Genomic DNA, 18892 nt, shown 5'->3' with positions numbered 1-18892 from the left:
TTATTGCATACAGACTATGAGATATTTCATGTGTTAGACTCTGATGACTTGCATCTCCACAAAACGCTTGGGAATCTTTGCCATAAATTAAACTGTAAAGGCAGAATCTACAAAATTACATTGGGTCTCTTGATTCATTCCACATGTTTTCAAAATTCTATTTTTGAATTTAATAATTAACTGAATTTCTTTTAAACATATCCCTGAACAACCAACTTTCAAGTGATTTCTCAGATCTCTGATCTCCTTGTCATAGACCTATAACAAAATTCACAGTAAGTGTGAAGTATGACTCTAAAGAAATAAGATTGATTTCCATTCACAACCCATAAACCTCATCTCAACACTTTTAATCACTATCATGACTTATAGGGGACTCCAAGTATATGTAGCATTAAAAAAAATCCATAGCATCAACCAATTTTACCTGTAACTACCAGGACATTAACTATACACACCCTGATTAATTGATTCAATCAACAGACACTTACTGAGTACTTCCTGTATGGCAAGCACTCTTCCAGGATCTGTATTTACTGAGATTTAAGTAAGAAATAGTACTTGTTTCCTAAGAGTTCACAGATAGTACATAAATGCTACACTGTATGCTATACTGAAGGCAATATTACAGACAAGGGAAAATAGGAAAAACTAAAATAGTTACTAGCTGCTTCAAATGAGGTAAGATTTGAGTTGATCCTGAAGTGAAGATATTATCTAGGTAAGCTGAGAAGGTAATATTCAAAGTGAGCATGGGGCCAGGCGCAGTGGCTCACGCCTGTAATCCCAGCAATTTGTGAGGCCGAGGCAGGTAGATCACCTGAAGTCATGAGTTCGAGACCAGCCTGGTCAACATGGCGAAACTCCATTGCTACTAAAAATACAAAAATTAATCGGGAAGTGTTGGCGCACACATGTAATCCCAGCTACTCAGGAAGCTGAGGCAGGAGAATCGCTTGAACCTGGGAAGAGGAGGTTGCAGTGAGCCAAGATCACGCCACTGCACTCCAGCCTGGGTAACAGAGCGAGACTCAATCTCAAAATAAAAAAAATAAAAAGTGAGCATGGAATACATCCAGAGCAGTAGGAAGTAGCATAGTATAATTAAGGAACAGAATTTGAATCTAGGCTAAAAGCTACTATCACCTGAAATCCACCTAAAATGCTATTGGTATAAATCAGACATATGAAGATAAAGACTGAAGCCATAAAGATGAATTAAAGGAAACAAGAGAAAGAGGAGAATCTATAGGATTTAATGATTCATTTAGATATGAAGGCAGATTAAGCACAATAGGTCAAAGATGAATGCATGCTTTGTATGTAGGTGGCTGAGAGACACAGATTTCAGTGTCATTCTAAAAGGGATTCTTAATGTTTATTAAATGACCATGTGGAATAAATAAAGAGTGGGGACATCAGAGTATTTCCAGGCAATAAACAGTGCTCAATAATAATAGAGGATAAGATTTGTAACCTTGGTCTTATTAATGCTTATTGAGCTAATCAGCATCGGACAGATTTCTACTCATTCATAATTTATTGATTGTCCAATGTATTTTCCAACATGTATCAAGAGCTGTTTTATTTCAAGACATTGTGATGTTAATTAACTATAAGCACCTTCCCCAAGCCTTACCTTTCCCCAGACAATGTCACTGGTGTCAGGCCATTTGATGAACACGTCATTTTCCTGTCCTCTAATGAATGGGAGATACTGTGTCTCATTGCCAGAAATGGCTGGGTCCTGCAGTAAAAGAATTTCAAACAGCAAATGTGAGGAAAACATCTCTAAGAAAATTTCTCTCCTACTAGTTCATAGTGCAGAAGGAAATGGTGAATCGCAATACCAAAAATAAAATGAATTAAAATAAAAATCAATGATAATTTGTCTTATGTCTTACTGCATATATTACCATAGTCAATTGAAAAGAGATGGTGCCATGAGTACTCAACATAAGATATAAAACCCTTATGCGGGGTAATCTCTTTCAAAGGGTATATAAATCTGTGTCAACAAATGAAGAAGCCTTTCTATATTACAAAAATTTACCACCCAAAGCTATAAGTAATAAAATGAAAGGAAAGGGGACAATATGGCCAGCTAGATGCAGCTGGGAAGCACCTCTCCCACTGAGAAAAACCAAAATATTGAGTAAACCATCACACTTCAAACAGAGCTTTTGAAAGAAAACACTGACAGTCTATAGAGAAGCAATGCAAACACTGAGGTGTAAGAGGGAGAAAGCTGGAAATCCCACACAGAGTTGCTGAGTACCAGGACGCTCCTGGAACTGAACAGGTCCTAAGGAAGGGGTGAGTGAAGGGACACTCCCACTGCACACATCCAGGATCCTGGCTACAACAGACCCCACAAACACCATAGACATTTGAATTGGCAAGAGAAACTGCCTGGAGAGTAGGCAGAGGCAGAGTTCAAGCCTGTGCAGAGACCAGACAGGGCATCTACAGCAAAACACGACCATGGGGACCCATCTGCAAAGGTTCTCGATCTTGCTCTGAGTAGCTCTAGTCCCTGCTGACAGCTGAGCTGGGAGACGGCAGCATTGTCTTTCCTGCAGAACCAGGGTGCATGTGATCTGCCTGCCACCCCTGTCTGCCAGCCCCTTCCAAGGCCACTGCTTGGCTGCCCCCAAAAGAGAATGCACACAGCACAGCCTCCACTGCCCTACCTGAGTTCTTTGCTGGTGGCCTGGAAGTACTCTGACCCCTAACAGAGCCAGTGCTTGACCCTAAGGCCAGAAAACAAAGCTGCAGGCCCAGTCCCAACCCACCAGAGTTTAAACACACAAATCAGGATTATCTAGCTGAGATTGGAACAGGAATTAAAAGAAATTTAAGAATGTGTAAGCAAAAACTCAGTTGTATGTAAGAAAACCCAATTTCCCCTGAAGAAGAGAAAGAGCTGGAGTGCTTTAAAATTAACTGTCTGTTTTTCTGTGGCTAGTGAGCTTTATCTCTCCTTTTCCCAGGCGTTGTGAAGACCCCGTTTCTCTAGCTGTGCAGATGCGAGGTCACTAGACAGATAATCTCAAGTCGTAAAACACGTTGTTCCTTGAAAAGTAAGAAATAATGTAATGCATGTCTTAATTGAATAACTGTCTTTGTTTCTCACTTCTGTAATATGCTTCTCCCTGCAGAGATCTCTCTCTGCCCCACAAAATGCTTAAAAGGTAGCTTGACTCTTTGTTTGGGGCTCAGTCCTTTGGATGTTAATCTGACTGGGTCAGTGCACCTAAATAATTAAATAATTCCTCCTCAACCCCTCGGTCTCTCTGATTCCTTAATTATCCCGCTGCAAGATCTGTGGCTGAGGCTTGAGGAGAGGAGAAGCCCCACTCTCAGAACGCTGACGAGAGTGAGGTATGGGCTTGTGTGCTGGTGTGGGAGTTGGGCATGCCTCCCTCTGCAACAGTGGTCTGGGAGGCATGTAATCTATTTACCAGCCACAGCCTCTGCCCAAGGGAGCTCCACAGCCCAGAACATCTAACAGACCAACAATCTGGGTGCAAAAGGCTTGGGACAAAACTAGATTGTCAGGGCAGCTACTGGGGCAGACATTGCAAGGAGACTCAGTCGGGGGAGAGCAAGCTGAGAAGTCCCCAAAGCCATCTGCTGTGCAGAAAATACTGGATCATGGCACCATATCAGCTGCACCCCTACAGCAACACTGTGGTGCCTGGGGATCTTCTGCCATTGAACCACTGCATCAACAGATCACCCCCAGACATACCCCACAACCCACTCCGACTCTGCCAAGTACAGAGGACCAACAGGGAGCTGCAGTTCTTATGGTGACCTGAACTTTGGCTCAGGCTGCCCCTAAGAGGGAAGAGCATAGCCTGTCAGGGATTCCCTTGGGGCTAAGGAAACATAGGCATGACATCAGTGATTAGAGGGGGCTTCCTCAAGCACCAAAAATCGACTTGGGAAGGGGGCCATCTCTGCATCTCCCATCTCCCTCACCCCATAGCACTATTGCAAATGTACTGAAATATGAAAGAGGCATGCAGCTGAGTAAGAGGCTATTTTCTGGTAATTACTCTTAAATACCATCTACTGTATTGTAACCTAAATTACACCACCAAACAAAATTATTTTAGTATACACGGCCTGTGAAATCCAATGCAGGAATTCAACCACAGATAAAGATCTCTGAAAGAGCCCTGGGCCTCTGAAAGCACCCAGAAATGAAGCCAATCAACTATATTCAACATACACCACAGTCAAACCCTCAAGGAAAATAAAGACTATAAAGGCAAAAAGCCATATCCAGAAGACAGCAACTTCAAAAAGATAAAGGAACATCTGCCCTTTCAGATGAGAAAGAATCAGCACAAGAATTCTAGCAATTCAAAAAGTCAGAGTATCTTCTGACCACCAAACAATTTCACTAGCTCCCCAGCAACGGTTCATAACCAGATTGAAGTGGCCTAAGTGACAGATATAGAATTCAAAACCTGGATGACAAGGACACTGAACAAGATTCAGGAGAATGTTGAAACTCAATCCAAAGAAGCCAGTAAAATGATCCAAGAGGTGAAAGATAACAGAGCCATTTTAACTGAATGGCTAAACTGAACTTCCTAAACTCAACTTCTGGAATTAAAACAAAAAATTATAACACAATTGCAAGTATTAACAACAGAATAGACCAAGCTGAGGAAAGAATCTCAGTACTCAAAGACCAGTCCCTGTAAACAACTCAGTCAGAAAAAAAAATATTTTTAACAATTTTTTAAAATGAACAAAACCTCTGAGACATATAGAATTATGTAAAGAGGCCAAATCTGGCTGGGTGCGGTGGGTCACGCCTGTAATCCCAGCACTTTGGGAGGCTGAGATGGGTGGATCACGAGGTCAGGAGATCGAGACCATCCTGGCTAACATGGTGAAACTCTGTCTCTACTAAAAATACAAAAAATTAGCCAGGCATGGTGGCAGGCACCTATAGTCCCAGCTACTCGGGAGTTGGGAGGCTGAGGCAGGAGAATGGCATGAACCCAGGAGGTGGAGCTTGCAGTGAGCCGAGATTACGCCACTGCACTCCAGCCTGGGCGACAGAGCGAGACTCCGTCTCTAAAAAAAAAAAAAAAAAAAAAAGGCCAAATCTATGACTCGTTCACATTCCTAAGAGAGAAGGGGAAACAAAAAATTATTTGGAAAGCATATTTGAAGATATCGTCCATGATAATTTCCCCAATCTTGCTAGAGAAGTCAACATGTGAATTTAAGAAATTCAGAGAATCCCTATGAAATATTATGCAAGATGATCATCCCTAAGACACACTAGGAAAGTTTATAGCCATAAATGCCTATATCAAGAAGTTAGAAAGATCTCAAATGAACAATCCAACTTCACAACTAGAAGAACGATAAAAACAGGAACAAACTTACCCCAAAGACAGCAGAAGAAAATAAATGATCAAAAGCAGAGCAGAGTTAAACAAAATCAAGACTCAAAAATTCATACAAGAGACCAACAAAAGCAAAAGTTGCTTTTTGGAAAGGATAAACAAGATTATAGGCCACCAGCTAGATTAAGAAAAAAAGAGAGAAGATACAAATAAGTATAATCATAAATGACAAAGATGACATTACAACCAGTCCCACAGATATACAGAATATCCTTAAAGATTTTTATGAACATCTCCATGCACACAAACTAGGAAATCTAGAGGAAATGAATAAATTCCTAGAAACACACAACCTTCCAAGATTGAACCAGAAAGGAAATAAAACCCTAAACAGACCAATAATAAATTCTAAAATTGTATCAGCAATAAAAAGCCCAGCAACCATAAAAAAAGTCCTTAACCAAATGAATTCACAGTAAAATCCTACTAAATGTACATAGAGCTGGTACTAATCCTACTGAAATTCCAAAAACTTGAGGAGGGATGCATCCCTAAGTGATTCTACAAAACCAGCATCATCCTGATACCAGTATCTGCCAGAGACAATAAAAAAAGAAAACTTCAGGCTGATATCCCTGATGAACACAGATGCAAAAATCCTCAACAAAAGATTAACAAACGAAACCCAGGAGCACATCAAAAAGTTAACTGACCATGTTCAAGTAGGCTTTTCCCCATAACACTGGATGCAAGGTTGGGTCAACATAGGCAAATCAATAAATGTGATTCACCATATAAACAGAATTAAAAACAAAAGCCATATGATAGCTTCAATAGATGTAGAAAGAGCTTTTGATAAAATCTAACATTCCTTCATGATAAAACCCTCAAGAAATTAGGCATCAAAGGGAAGTACCTCAAAATAAGAGCTATCTCTGACAAACCCACAGCCAACATCATACTGAATGGGAAAAAGCTGGAGGCATTCTTCTTGAGGACTGGAACATGACAAGGATGCCCCCTTTCATCACTCCTATTTAACATAGTACTGACAGTCCTCGCCAGAGCAATCAGGCAAGAGAAAAAAAATAAAACGCATCCACATAAGAAAAGAAGTCAAACTGTCTCTCTACACAGATGACATCATTCCATATCTAGAAAACCCTAAACACTTTGCCAACAGGCTCCTAGAACTGATAAACAGCTTCAGTAAAGTTTCAAGAAACAAAATTAATGTACAAAAATTAGTAGTTTTTGTAATTCAAGAAACAAAATTAATGTACAAAAATTGTAGCATTTCTATATATATATATAAAAAACATCAATAATGTTCAAGCTGAGAAATCTCAAATTAGAAATCTCAAGTTAGAAAGACCTCAAATTAACGATCCAGCTTCACACCTAGAAGAACTATAAAAACAAGAATGTTTTATAGTTCATCAAGAATGCAATCCCATTTACAACAACAACAGAAAGGATAAAATACCTAGGAATACATCTAACCAAGCAGGTGAAAGACCTTTACAAGAAGTGCAAAATACTGTTGAAGGAAATCAGAGATGACACAAACAAATAAAAAAACATTTCAGGCTCACGGACTGGAAGAATTAATATCATTAAAAAGGCCACACTTCCCGAAGCAATTCATAGATTCAATGCTATATCTATTAAACTACAAATGTCATTTTTTGCATAATTAGAAAAACTATTCTAACATTCACATGGAACCAAAAAAGAGCCTGAATAGCCAAAGCAATTCTAAGCAAGAACAAAGCTAGAGATATCACATTACCCAACCTCAAAGTATACTATCAAACACCTACAATTATTATCTGATCTTCAGAAAATTTGACAAAAATGAGTAAGAAGGAAAGAATATTTTATTAATAAATGGTGCTGGGATAACTGGCTCACCATATGCAAAAGAATGGTATTGGACTCCTACCTTTCACTGTATACAAAAATTAACTCAAGATAGATTAAAGACTTAAATGTAAGACCTCAAACTACAAAAATCCTAGAAGAAAATCTAGGAAATGTTCTTCTTGACATTGGCCTTAGCAAATAATTTATGACTAAGTCCTCAAAAGCAATTGCAATGAAAACAAAAATTGACAATGGATCTAATTAAAATAAACAGCTTCTGCACAGCAAGAGAAACTGTCAACAGAGTAACGAGGTAACCTACCAAATGGGAGGAAATATTAGCAAGTTATGATTCCGACAAAGGCCTAAAATCCAGAATATATATGGAACTTAAATCAACAAGTCAAAAACAAACAATCCCATTAAAAAGTAGGCAAAGGACATGAACAGACACTTCTCAAAAGAAAACATACAAGTGGCTAACAAACATATGAAAAAATGCTGAGCATAACTAATACAGAAATGCAAATCAAACCACAATGAGATACCATCTCACTTGAGTCAGAATGGCTTTTGTTGAAAAGTCAAAAAATAGATGTTGGTGGGGCTGTGGAGAAAAGAGAACACTTAACACACTGTTGGTGGGAATGTAAATTAGTTCATCCACAGTGGAAAGCAATTTGGAGATTTCTCAAATGACTAAGAATTGATCTAACATACCACCCAGCAACCCCAGTACTAGGTATATACCCTAAGGAAAATAAATTAATCGCTCAAAAAACATATGTACTTGTATGTTTATCACAGCATTATTCACAAGAGCAGAGACATGAAGTTAACCCAGGAGCCCATCAATGGTAGATTGGATAAAGAAAATATGGTAAATATATATCATGGAATAGTACACAGCCATAAAAAGAATGAAATTATGTTATTTGCAGCAGCATGGATATAGCTGTAGGCCATTATTCTATGTGAATTAATGCAGGAACAGAAATGCAAATACCACATGTTCTCACTTATAAGTGAGAGCTAAGTATTGTGTACACATAGACATAAAGGTGGGAATAAGAGACACCAGAAACTACAAGAGAGGAGAGGGAGGGAGTGGGGCAAGGGTTGATAAACTACCTGTTTGGTACTATGTTCACTACCTGGGTGATGGGTTCCATCATACTCTGATATGGTTTGGGTCTGTTCCCACCTAAATTTCATCTTGAATTCTCATGTGTTGTAAGAGGGACCTGGTAGGAGGTAATTGAATCATGGGGGCAGGTCCTTCCCTGCTGTTCTCATGATAGTGAATAAGTCTCATGACATCTGATGGTTTTAAAAAGGGGAGTTTCCCTGCACAAACTCTCTTCTCTTGTCTGCCACCATGAGAGACATGCCTTTCACCTTCTGCCATGATTGTGAGACCTCTCCAGCCATGTGGAACTGTGAGTCCATTAAACATCTTTCCTTTGTAAATTGCCCAGTCTCAGGTATGTCTTTATTGGCAGCATGAAAACAGACTAATACATACTCCAAACCTCAGCATTACATAATACACATTTGCAACAAACCTATATATGTACATACTGAATCTAAAATAAAAGTTAAAAAAACTTTAACCCTGAATTATTTAAATAAACAAATAAATAAGATGCTAAAAACCCCTATAGGAATTTAAATATGACATGAGTGATTTTTTTCCAATGACATAGAAATCTATTTTTACAAAGAGAGTTGAGAAGTAAAAGAATGTATTGGTGTTTCTCCACACAATTCTTGAGAAAAACTTGCTAGTGTTTGGAAACAACTCCTGGAGATGAACCAGGTTAATAAGACTTAATCTTCAAGCAGAGAGAGCCAATTTATTGTGTTTCCAGAGTATAATAGCAATATTCCTCAAAAACATGAAACTTCTTTATTGCCCTCTGTGTCCCAATGTGTCTATCTAAAGTAGCTTCCCCTGTTCACTCCATCCCATACCTGCCCCAATTATTCTGTATAATATTATGCTGTTTCACAATTGTCATATAAATCACTACTGTCTGAAATTATCTTTTCAAATGTGTATTGGCTCTCTCCCTCCATTAGAATAAAAACTTTGTAAGAAAAAGGGCACTGTCTTGCTAATTTAGACTATGCATGCACCCTCACACATGCACACACAACTTGTAGAAGAGTGGTTTTCAAATATTGTGTTCAATAAATACATGAATTAGTAAGTGAACAAAAGTCACCAAATAATGCTGTAATTTTTTGGAAGCTAGAAGGGAGAATCATTTGCAGGTAATTACCTCTGCATTTATCAAGACGCAGCTTCCTAGTAATATAATAAATTGGTATTCTGGATCTTAACTCAATTGTAAGTTCAAGAAGAAATGTCACCTGAGCCTTACCATTTCTGAGTGATGATACAACGTAAGAGATTTTTGAACCCCCTGAGGTAAAGATGAGACTAAGATACAGCTATTTTTCCTGAGACATAGCCTGAAACAGTAAGATGCCCCTTTTTTTTTTCTATCTTCAGTGCTTCAGCCCACAGTTGTTCTAACTCTACCAAGAGAACAATAATTATATTCCAGTGACAGTTATGGAAAATAAACATTATAATGTATCATATTTTAAAAGCCCCTTTTCATTTCTTTCTTTCGTTTGCTTTTAAATTAAAAATAATAATTATACATTCACCACAAGAAGTTGCAAAACAAAAAAAAAGTACAGAGTACAGGAATATTTCTTGTACCCTTCATCCAATTTCCCACAATGGTGCTATTTTTAAACCATGAATATGGAAACATAAAGTAGGATCTAATCTGTCTCAATACCTACCAAAATGAGAATAAATCTCATGCCATTTTTCTTCATTTGCTCAATCAGAAGACTGAGGTTTTGAAAGTTGGCACTGAGGGTGAAATCCAGCTTCCGGTTCATGTAATCGATGTCTACATGCTGGACGTCCTGCAGAAAGAAGCAGCAAGGCGCTTGGAATCCTGCAGAAGGTGCCCTGCAGGTCACACTAACTGCTCTGCCAGGCCCCTGGTCCTGGTACCTGCCTGCCCCAGTCCAGGCCCCTCTTCATTCCTCATTTCATTACTTCCCTCTGCTGACTTTTCAGTTATGCAAATTGAAATTGCTTTCTGATGCCTGCATGCAGTTCACCTGTGCCCATCCTTCTCCTTCTGTTTCCCCAGTTGGAACTCTATCCCCTTTCCTTTCCTCAATTCATGTCTTTCTTACTCTTCAAATCTCAAACTCAGTCTATCAAACAAAGTTCTAATTGAAATGTTCAAGGGTAGAAACTGGGACTTTCCTAGGAAACAAACAGGATTGTATATCTGGGGTTTTTTCTACAGTAAATATGGCTGATTGAAAACTCTCAATAAACTAGGTACTAAAGGAACATATCTCATAATAATAAGAGCCATAGATGACAAACCCACAGCCAATATCATACTGAATGAGCAAAAGCTGAAAGCATTCCCCTTGAAAACCAGCACAAGACAAGGTTTTCTCTCTCACCACTCCTATTCAGCGTAGTATTGGAAGTTCTGACCAGGGCAATCAGGCAACAGAAATAAATAAAAGGGTCAAGCACGGTGGCTCATGCCTGTAATCCCAGCACTTTGGGAGGCCGAGGCAGGTGGATCACCTGAGGTCAGGAGTTCGAGACCAGCCTGGCCAAGATGGTGAAACCCCGTCTCTACTAAAAATATAAAAAAAAATTAGCTGAGTGTGGTGGCCTGTGCCTGTAGTCCCAGCTACTCAGGAGGCTGAGGCAGGAGAATCACTTGAACCCAGGAGGTGGAGGTTGCAGTGAGCCAAGATCGCACCACGGCACTCCAGCCTAGGCAGCAGAGGGAGACTCTGTTTCAAAAAAAAAAAAAAAAAAACAGAAACAGAGAGAAAAAAAAAACAAAGGGCATTCAGATAGGAAAAGAGGAAGTCAAGCTATTCATATTTGCAGATGACATGATCTTGTATCTAGATACTAGATCTTGTCATATAGACAAGATCCTATATATAAAACTCCATCATCTCAGCCCAAAACTTTCTTAAGCTGATAAGCAACTTCAGCAAAGTCTCAGGATACAAAATCAATGTACAAAAAACTCTACCATTTCTATGCACCACCAACAGTAAAGCCTAGAGCCAAACCACAAATGAACTCCCATTCCTAATTGCCACAAATAAAATACCTAGGAATACAGCTAACCAGGGAGGTGAAAGATCTCTACAAGAACTACAAACCACTGTTCAAAGAAATCAGAGATGACACAAACAAATGGAAAAACATGCTCATAGATAGGAAGAGTCGGTATCGTTAAAATGACCATACTGCCCAGAGCAATTTATAGATTCAATTCTATTCCCATTAAACTACCATTGACATTCTTCACAGAACTAGAGAAAATTATTTTAAAATTCATATATGTAACCAAAAATGAGCCCGAATAGCCAAGGAAATCCTAAGCAAAAAGAACAAAACTGGAGACATCAGACAATCCCACTTCAAACTATGCTACAGGGCTACAGTAATCAAAACAGCATGGTACTGGTACAAGAACAGACACATAAACCAACGGCAAATAATAGAGAACCCAGAAACAAGACCATACACCTACAACTATCTGATCTTCTACAAAACTGACAAAAACAAGCAATGGGGAAAGGACTCCCTATTCAATAAATGTTGCTGGGAAAACTGGCTAGCCACATGTAGAATGGAAACTGAACCCCTTCCTTACACCAACATACAAGAACTACATTATTTTATAGCTTTCTTGAATGTCTAGATTTCTCTATGCAGTACCAACCCAGGTTTCTGCACATGAAACTTGCTCAAACCATGATAATTGAATAATAACTAAAGTGGTTAATATTTAGTAAAAAAAAAAAAAAAAAAAAAAAGAGGTTGCTTCTTTTTAGCCCAAAGGGATAATCACCTGCATTGCCATATGACCCCAGGTGAAACTTGTTTGGTAAAACAGAGACTTGTGCATAAGCCAAAATTTGGAAAAGAATAAACCAGTATGTTATTAATGTTGATTACTTTGGTAAGGTATATCAATGGATTTTTTTCATCCTGTAATTTTCCTATTTTCTAATTTCTGTTTGATAAGTATATAGTATTACAGTATATACAAAGAAAAAAATTCAGCCTGGATATATCAAGTTATCTTTGATAAGAACATCATAGCACTTCTAATATAAAATTAGCCACAAATTCCTGTAACTGATTACACCTCGGGCTGAGTGAGGGTTTCATACATAGGGAATCTGGGCTGCCACCATTGCATCATACAAACTGGAGATTTCAGCATCATTCTCGTATCCATAGCGACTCAACTGGAATCCCAAGGCCCAGTATGGAATCATTGCTGGCCGACCGATCAACTAGAATAAAAAGAAAAATGCATCCAGACGGACTTCTTAGGGAAGAAAAAAGGTGGTTGACTTATACTTGAATCAACTTGAGTGTTTCTGCTAAGTACTGTCTAAGAGGCCTCACCCAAGAAAGATAAGAAAGTACAATAAATGTGGAGCAACTACGGACATGCAGAATGATAGAAACATTGTAATTGGATTTTTTTTTATATTCCAGAGTTTTCATTCTAGGAAACCTGAGATTTGCTGGTTATTACTGATTAGCAATTCTTAGATAGGCTGTTTAGCAGGTGAGGGACACATGGGATATTAATGTGGCTTTACAGAACCATAATACTAAAATATGATTTCAGCAAAGGCAGTAATAATCTAGTAGTGACACTCAAGGGTCAAAAGAAAAAACTGCCTTATCTCAGTGCTAATAATGTGGTAATAGCCAATAAATGTTTGACAATATATTGATAGACAGAATGGCTTCTAACCTCGGTGTATTGCTGAGTTACAAGTTCAGGGGTTGGCCCCAAAACAATGTAGAAGTCCAAAATCCCTCCGGTGGTGCGGTATGTCAGGGCAGGGGTGGGCTGTAATGTCACATCTGTAAGAAAAACAACATACATGAGGCACATCCTTGGAGGTGTAAATCACCCAGATAGAAAACCTGCTCTAAAATTTGCTTTCTTCACACTCTCTCTTTGATACCTGCCTTCTCTAGAAAATCTCTCATTCATTAGAATCAGAGGTGTATTTGCAGGTACCCCAAATGTAATATGCAACCTCAACTGCTTTTATCACTCTGTGAATAGGAGCCAAAGTTTCACAGTAAAATACGCTATGCCAGAGTAGGAGCCATAATTGGTCAAAATTCCACACTTAACACCTGATCCAGAGTTCTTAATAAATCTTGAATAAATAGATGAATAAATGGAAAGTCAGTTTATTTGTTCCATTTCCCTTGCCCCCTGAATGCCTCTATTTCTATTGATAATCCAGGTCAAAATAGAGTGGTTACAGCTGTTTCTGGTGGTGCACGGGAGCTGTGCCTCTGCCTTACCCATGGCATTGCTATTTAGCAGGAGCACTCCATGGGCACTACCATCCTCCTCCAGTGCCATGTAGTAAGGGTGGACACCATAGGAATTCTTCTTGTACTGGGAGTCACGAGGGTAATAAACAAAAAGAAAGTTCAAGATATTGTTTTCATACCATAACCCAAACAGCAAACTCTTACTCATCATTAAAGATTCAGCTCAATGTCATGTCCTTTGTTGGGCCTTCCTTGACCCTCCCTTCTACTCCAAGTTAAAAGCTGTGTCTTCCCCACTTCATGCCTTCCTCATTTACTATTATTTAATTCAATGATATATTATTACATAACCCAGTGATTCCACTATGCTATCACTATTTCCACTTCTATTTCTCTCACTAGCCTATAAGCCTCTGGAGAGCAAAGAGAGTGTCTTATTAAATCTATAGCTAAGCACTTAGTAATGTGCCTGACACATAGAATATATTAAGTAAAAGTTTGTGAGATAAATAAAATCCATAATTGACAGAGGGAAATATATATATATATATATATATATATATATATGCCTTTTCAGGACAAAAGAATGTGACATATGGTCTCTTACAACTGAGAGCAGAATATAAGATGAAGTTGATGAGTAAGGTATCATATATAAGCATAAGGATTAAAAGAGATTTACATTGAGAGAAACTGATTGCTAAACTTATTCCATTGTCCCTACCGCAGGTGGCTCATCGCGAGCAAACATCCCCCATGTGTTCCAGTTCATGTTTCTTCTGAAAGTCGTGTGCTCAGTTTCCCCAAAGCCATAGATGTACTGAGAGGGCAGACGCGTAGAAATGGAGAGAAACATGTCATTGAAGGTGAAGCCAGGAAGTTGAGAATCCCAACTGCAACACAAAAGCAGACCACGCTGAGCTGGAGACCACTGGCCAGAGCTACTTGGAATGTGTTTGGAATGTCTAGTTGATTCCAAAGCCTCCTTAATTATTGCAGGTTCAAATACTGTGACATGACCCAGAGGTCATAACAATGGCCCTGACTCAGGACCAAAGTTCCATGTTCACATTTCTGTTCTGTGGTTTGTCAGACTGAGATCTCCTTTTCTGGGTCCTTGAGAGCAAGGGCCATGACTCATTCTTCTATTTATTTCAAGTTCTCAGTGCCTGGCTTATAGGCTTGAGTAAATATATAAATAAACAAATAGGGTTAAAGCAAACTTTCCAACAGAAAAATGTGAAACTCTTAGAACAATTTCTCTTGAGTTAGTCAAAGGACTTCTTACCAAAGAGGGCAACAGAGAGGAAATCACTCGCATAGCCAAAGAGAAAAGACATACACAGGAAGGCAAAGGTGCACGCACAGGTGACAGCTTCTACTGGGACAGGGAACCTTGCCCCAGGCAAAATCCAGACCTTCACTTCATTCTATTCAGCAGCAGGACAAGAGATGGGAGATGACAATTCCTTTTATGCTTAACATTGTGAACAGGCTTGAAGGCTTCTGCGTCCACAGAAGCAAACATTACAAGAAGTTATTTCTTTCTCCTTTTTAACATTTGCCCCTCTCTCCTGCCTCTTATTATTTCTTAATGAGACTAATATGGAACTCATTTGTATCTTAGGTTATCTGCTGTACTTATTAAGTAGAGTTTTCTGTTTTACTTAAGAAAAATAAGTAGAACATGTATTCTTCTTTCTCTGAAATCAAACAATACTTCATTTCTTTAAACTTTGATTATTTTTGTTAATGACTAACCAAAAACAAATTACCCATTAAAACTTGGGAAAAATAGATATACTCTAACAAATGCACACATATTTCCATTGCGTCTCTGAGATTAATATTTCACTTGAATTAACTGTAACCACTGTAATTAAATCTAGAACTACTCTAATTAGAACCAAATAAGTAGTGCTTACATCACAGTGCTGGAGTTTTTGCGTTGGATCTGGATTCCAAAAGGATTGTTCTGAATCCTGACATCATACAAACGGTTTTCAGGGTCACCAACTGGTTGGGGAGGGGTGTTCAGTGATACTGGAACCTCATACCTTTTATTACTGGGGTCATAGATCTGGCAAGAAGAAAGAAGAAAACTTTCTTGTAGGGTCTCAGACCTAAAACCCCTCATGCCACCCCATATAATTCAGTTTCCACATTTTTGACCAGTTTGTACCATATCAGTAGGCATCAAACATCCCCAAGCAAATGGGTGTGAGGCCTGCCTGCCCACTGTGCCCCATACAGATGCTGACGTTCAAAAATGCCTCAGTAAAACCCATTCAAAGCCAAAGAGGGCTCTTCCTCTAAAGAACTTGTGATAGAAGGGGATAGAATTTCATAAATAGAATGTGTGTGTATATGTTTGTAAGTGCGCGGCATGCAGACATGTATGTGCATAGAACGGTGTAAATTTGTATGTGTGTATGCATGTTAGGAATTAGAGAATTGAGTTTTCATGTGGACTCTGAGATCTCCTTACTGGTTGAGCTTCCAGATGTTGCACAGCTTTCCCATTCCTAAAGTTTCTTTTCTGTATCCACCCCTTGTTCCTACTTACCTAACAGGACTGACATGTGGGAAGAATAAAAGGAATGAAAAATGTTATGCAAGGACAAGGAGTATCACCATTATGAGTGACTATCCTCTTCCTCATATTATTAGCCCCAAATTTGTGGTTAGGTGAAGGGTTTTTTTCTTTCTTTCTTTCTTTTTATTATTATTATTTTTAGATGGATTCTCACTCTGTCGCCAGGCTGGAGTGCAGTGGTGCGACCTCGGCTCACTGCAATCTCCACCTCCTCTGTTCAAGTGATTCCCCTGCTTCAGCCTCCTGCGTAGCTAGAACTACAGGCGCGCACCACCACACCTGGCTAATTTTTTGTGTTTTAGTAGAGACAGGGTTTCACCATGTTGGCCAGGATGGTCTTGATCTCCTGACCTCACGATCACACACAGGTAGATCACACCTGCACATTGGTTAACTAAAATATTATTAAAATTAATTTCACTTTTCAAATATACATTTAAAAATGTGTCTACTGGAAAATATGTGTGGTTCACACTGTATTTCCAGTAGACATATTTTTTAAGTGCGCTTAGCAGTAGGTCTCAAAGTTTGGTCTCTTGACCTGCAGCACCAGCCTCACCTGGGAGCTTGTTAGAAATACAGATTCTCGAGGCCAGGCATGGTGGCTCATGCCTGTAATCCTGGCACTTTGGGAGGCCAAGGCGGGTGGATCACCTGAGGTCAGGAGTTCGAGACCAGCCTGGCCAACATTGTGAAACCCCATTTCTACCAAAAACACAAAAAATTAGCTGGGCGTAGATGCGGGTGCCTGTAATCCCAGCTACTTGGGAGGCTGAAGCAGGAGAATCGCTTGAACCTGGGAGGCAGAGGTTGCAATGAGCCGAGATTGTGCCACTATACTCCAGCCTGGGCAACAAGAGTGAAACTCCATTTCGAAAAGACAATAAGAAGAAAAAGAAATTCAAATTCTCAGGCTAGGCCCCAGCCTAGGTCTACTGAATTGGAAACCCTAGGGGTGAGGGCCAGAAATCTGGGTTTTAAAATGATTTGAAGGTGATTCTGATGCATGCTGCAATTTGAGAACTACTGCTAGAGAAAATAATTCTAATAGTGCAATTAAGTTAATGCCTCTCATATGAGTTTGCCACAAAGCAGATGCATTTTTCTCAGGGCTAAAGGATGATTCTTTGATGATGTTTGTGACCTAGAATACTCATCATTATAGGGAATTCACGGTTCTCATAGATCTAAGGTCACATCCTGGCTCTACCGTCTACTTTATGACCTTTACCTCTCTACAGGCCTTAGTTCCCTCATCTGTAATATGAGGGATTTGGATAAAAAGCTGTTTCAGCCAGGCACAGTGGCTCATGCCTGTAACCCCAGCACAGTGGGAGGTGGAGGGAGGTGAATTGCTTGAGGTCAGACATTTGAGAACAGCCTGGGAAACATGGCAAAATCCTGTCTCTACAAAAATTAGCCAGGTGTGTAGGCTCACACCTATAGTCCTGGCTACTTGGGAGGCTGAGGTGGGAAGATGGCTTGAGCCAGGGAGGTGGAGGTTACAGACTGTGCCCCTGCACTCCAGCCCTGTCTTGAAAAGAAAAAAAAAATGTTTTAATTGTTTCAATGACTTCTATCCATACAGAACCATAAGTTAAAACTCCATATTGAGAACCAGAATCTGCAACATGGGCCTTACCTTGACCTGCAGCATGGTTGCTGTGTGATAGATCACATTCAGGCGGAGGAGGCTGATCTGTGCAGAGAGAGAATCAGAGGCAGCAGCAGCAGCAGCAGCAGCTGACTCAGAGGCCATCAGGAGGGAAAGGTCTGCAGTGATGCCGGTGCTCAGATACTGAATGTCACTAGCAGCATAATTAGGGATGGTGTCATAGTAACAGGTGGGCACTCCAGGAGTAGATGTGTCCTGGAACAACAGGAGAAAGTCTTGCTCAGCCTCTGATACAACACTGAGGCTGTCATTCCTGAAGAAGTTGGTTAACACAGACTAAGTCTCTGATACCATGTCCATGGTTATGGATTGAATTATGTCCCCCAAAATAGATGTTAAGTCCTAACCCTGATACCTGTAAATGTGACTATTTGGAAGTAGGGTTTCTGCCATGAACAAATTAAGATGAGGTCATTGGGACAGGCCCTGATCCGGTATTACTGGCATCTTTATTAATAAGGAAAATTCGGACACAGAGATAGACATGTACACATGTGACTATGAAGACAGAGAACGGGGTGATGCATCTACAAGCGAAGAAATACCCTCAAAGTCCTCAGAAGGAACCAGCTCCACTGACACCATGATCCCACTTCTGGACTCCAGAATTTTGAGCAAATAGATTCCTGTCGTTTCTATGCCACTCAGTTTGTGGTACTCTGTTATGGTAGCCCTAGCAAATGCACACATTCATTTTTTAAACACACACATTGACCTATAATGAGTGAACAGTGACAGAGCAGCAGAAAGTTTGATCTAGAGACACAAGCCTCCAGGCAGGCAGGGTTCTACTCCCCGGGTCCTTATTGCCTCCCATGTAATCTAGAGGAAATCACTTGTTCTTTCTAGTTTCCATTTTCCCTATTGTTCAAATAGAGAGGAACAGCCTGACCTTATGCTTCCTGCTTGTGTTCTGCAATAGACAAAACAAGATCGGTTAAAATATGCAATGCAAAATGCATACCCAATGTATATTA

The 18892-nt window shown here is 39.6% G+C and overlaps 1 protein-coding gene across 1 annotated transcript in view; it reads right to left on the bottom strand.

Moving 5' to 3' along the window:
* MGAM2 (maltase-glucoamylase 2 (putative)) overlaps window positions 1–18892 on the bottom strand; it is a 103434-nt gene that overhangs the window by 37050 nt on the left and 47492 nt on the right. Inside the window, exons 25-32 of the mRNA XM_025380084.1 lie at window positions 17883–18110; window positions 15570–15724; window positions 14369–14537; window positions 13672–13768; window positions 13103–13215; window positions 12504–12629; window positions 10065–10193; window positions 1640–1747 (exon numbers count right to left, since the gene is read on the bottom strand). Of these exons, the coding sequence (XP_025235869.1) occupies window positions 1640–1747; window positions 10065–10193; window positions 12504–12629; window positions 13103–13215; window positions 13672–13768; window positions 14369–14537; window positions 15570–15724; window positions 17883–18110 (1125 nt within the window). The remainder of the gene's footprint in view (window positions 1–1639; window positions 1748–10064; window positions 10194–12503; window positions 12630–13102; window positions 13216–13671; window positions 13769–14368; window positions 14538–15569; window positions 15725–17882; window positions 18111–18892) is intronic.

Source organism: Theropithecus gelada, chromosome 3, assembly GCF_003255815.1.
Source record: "Theropithecus gelada isolate Dixy chromosome 3, Tgel_1.0, whole genome shotgun sequence".
Classification (NCBI taxonomy): Eukaryota; Metazoa; Chordata; class Mammalia; order Primates; family Cercopithecidae; genus Theropithecus; species Theropithecus gelada.
This window is presented reverse-complemented; position numbering and strand designations above follow the sequence as displayed.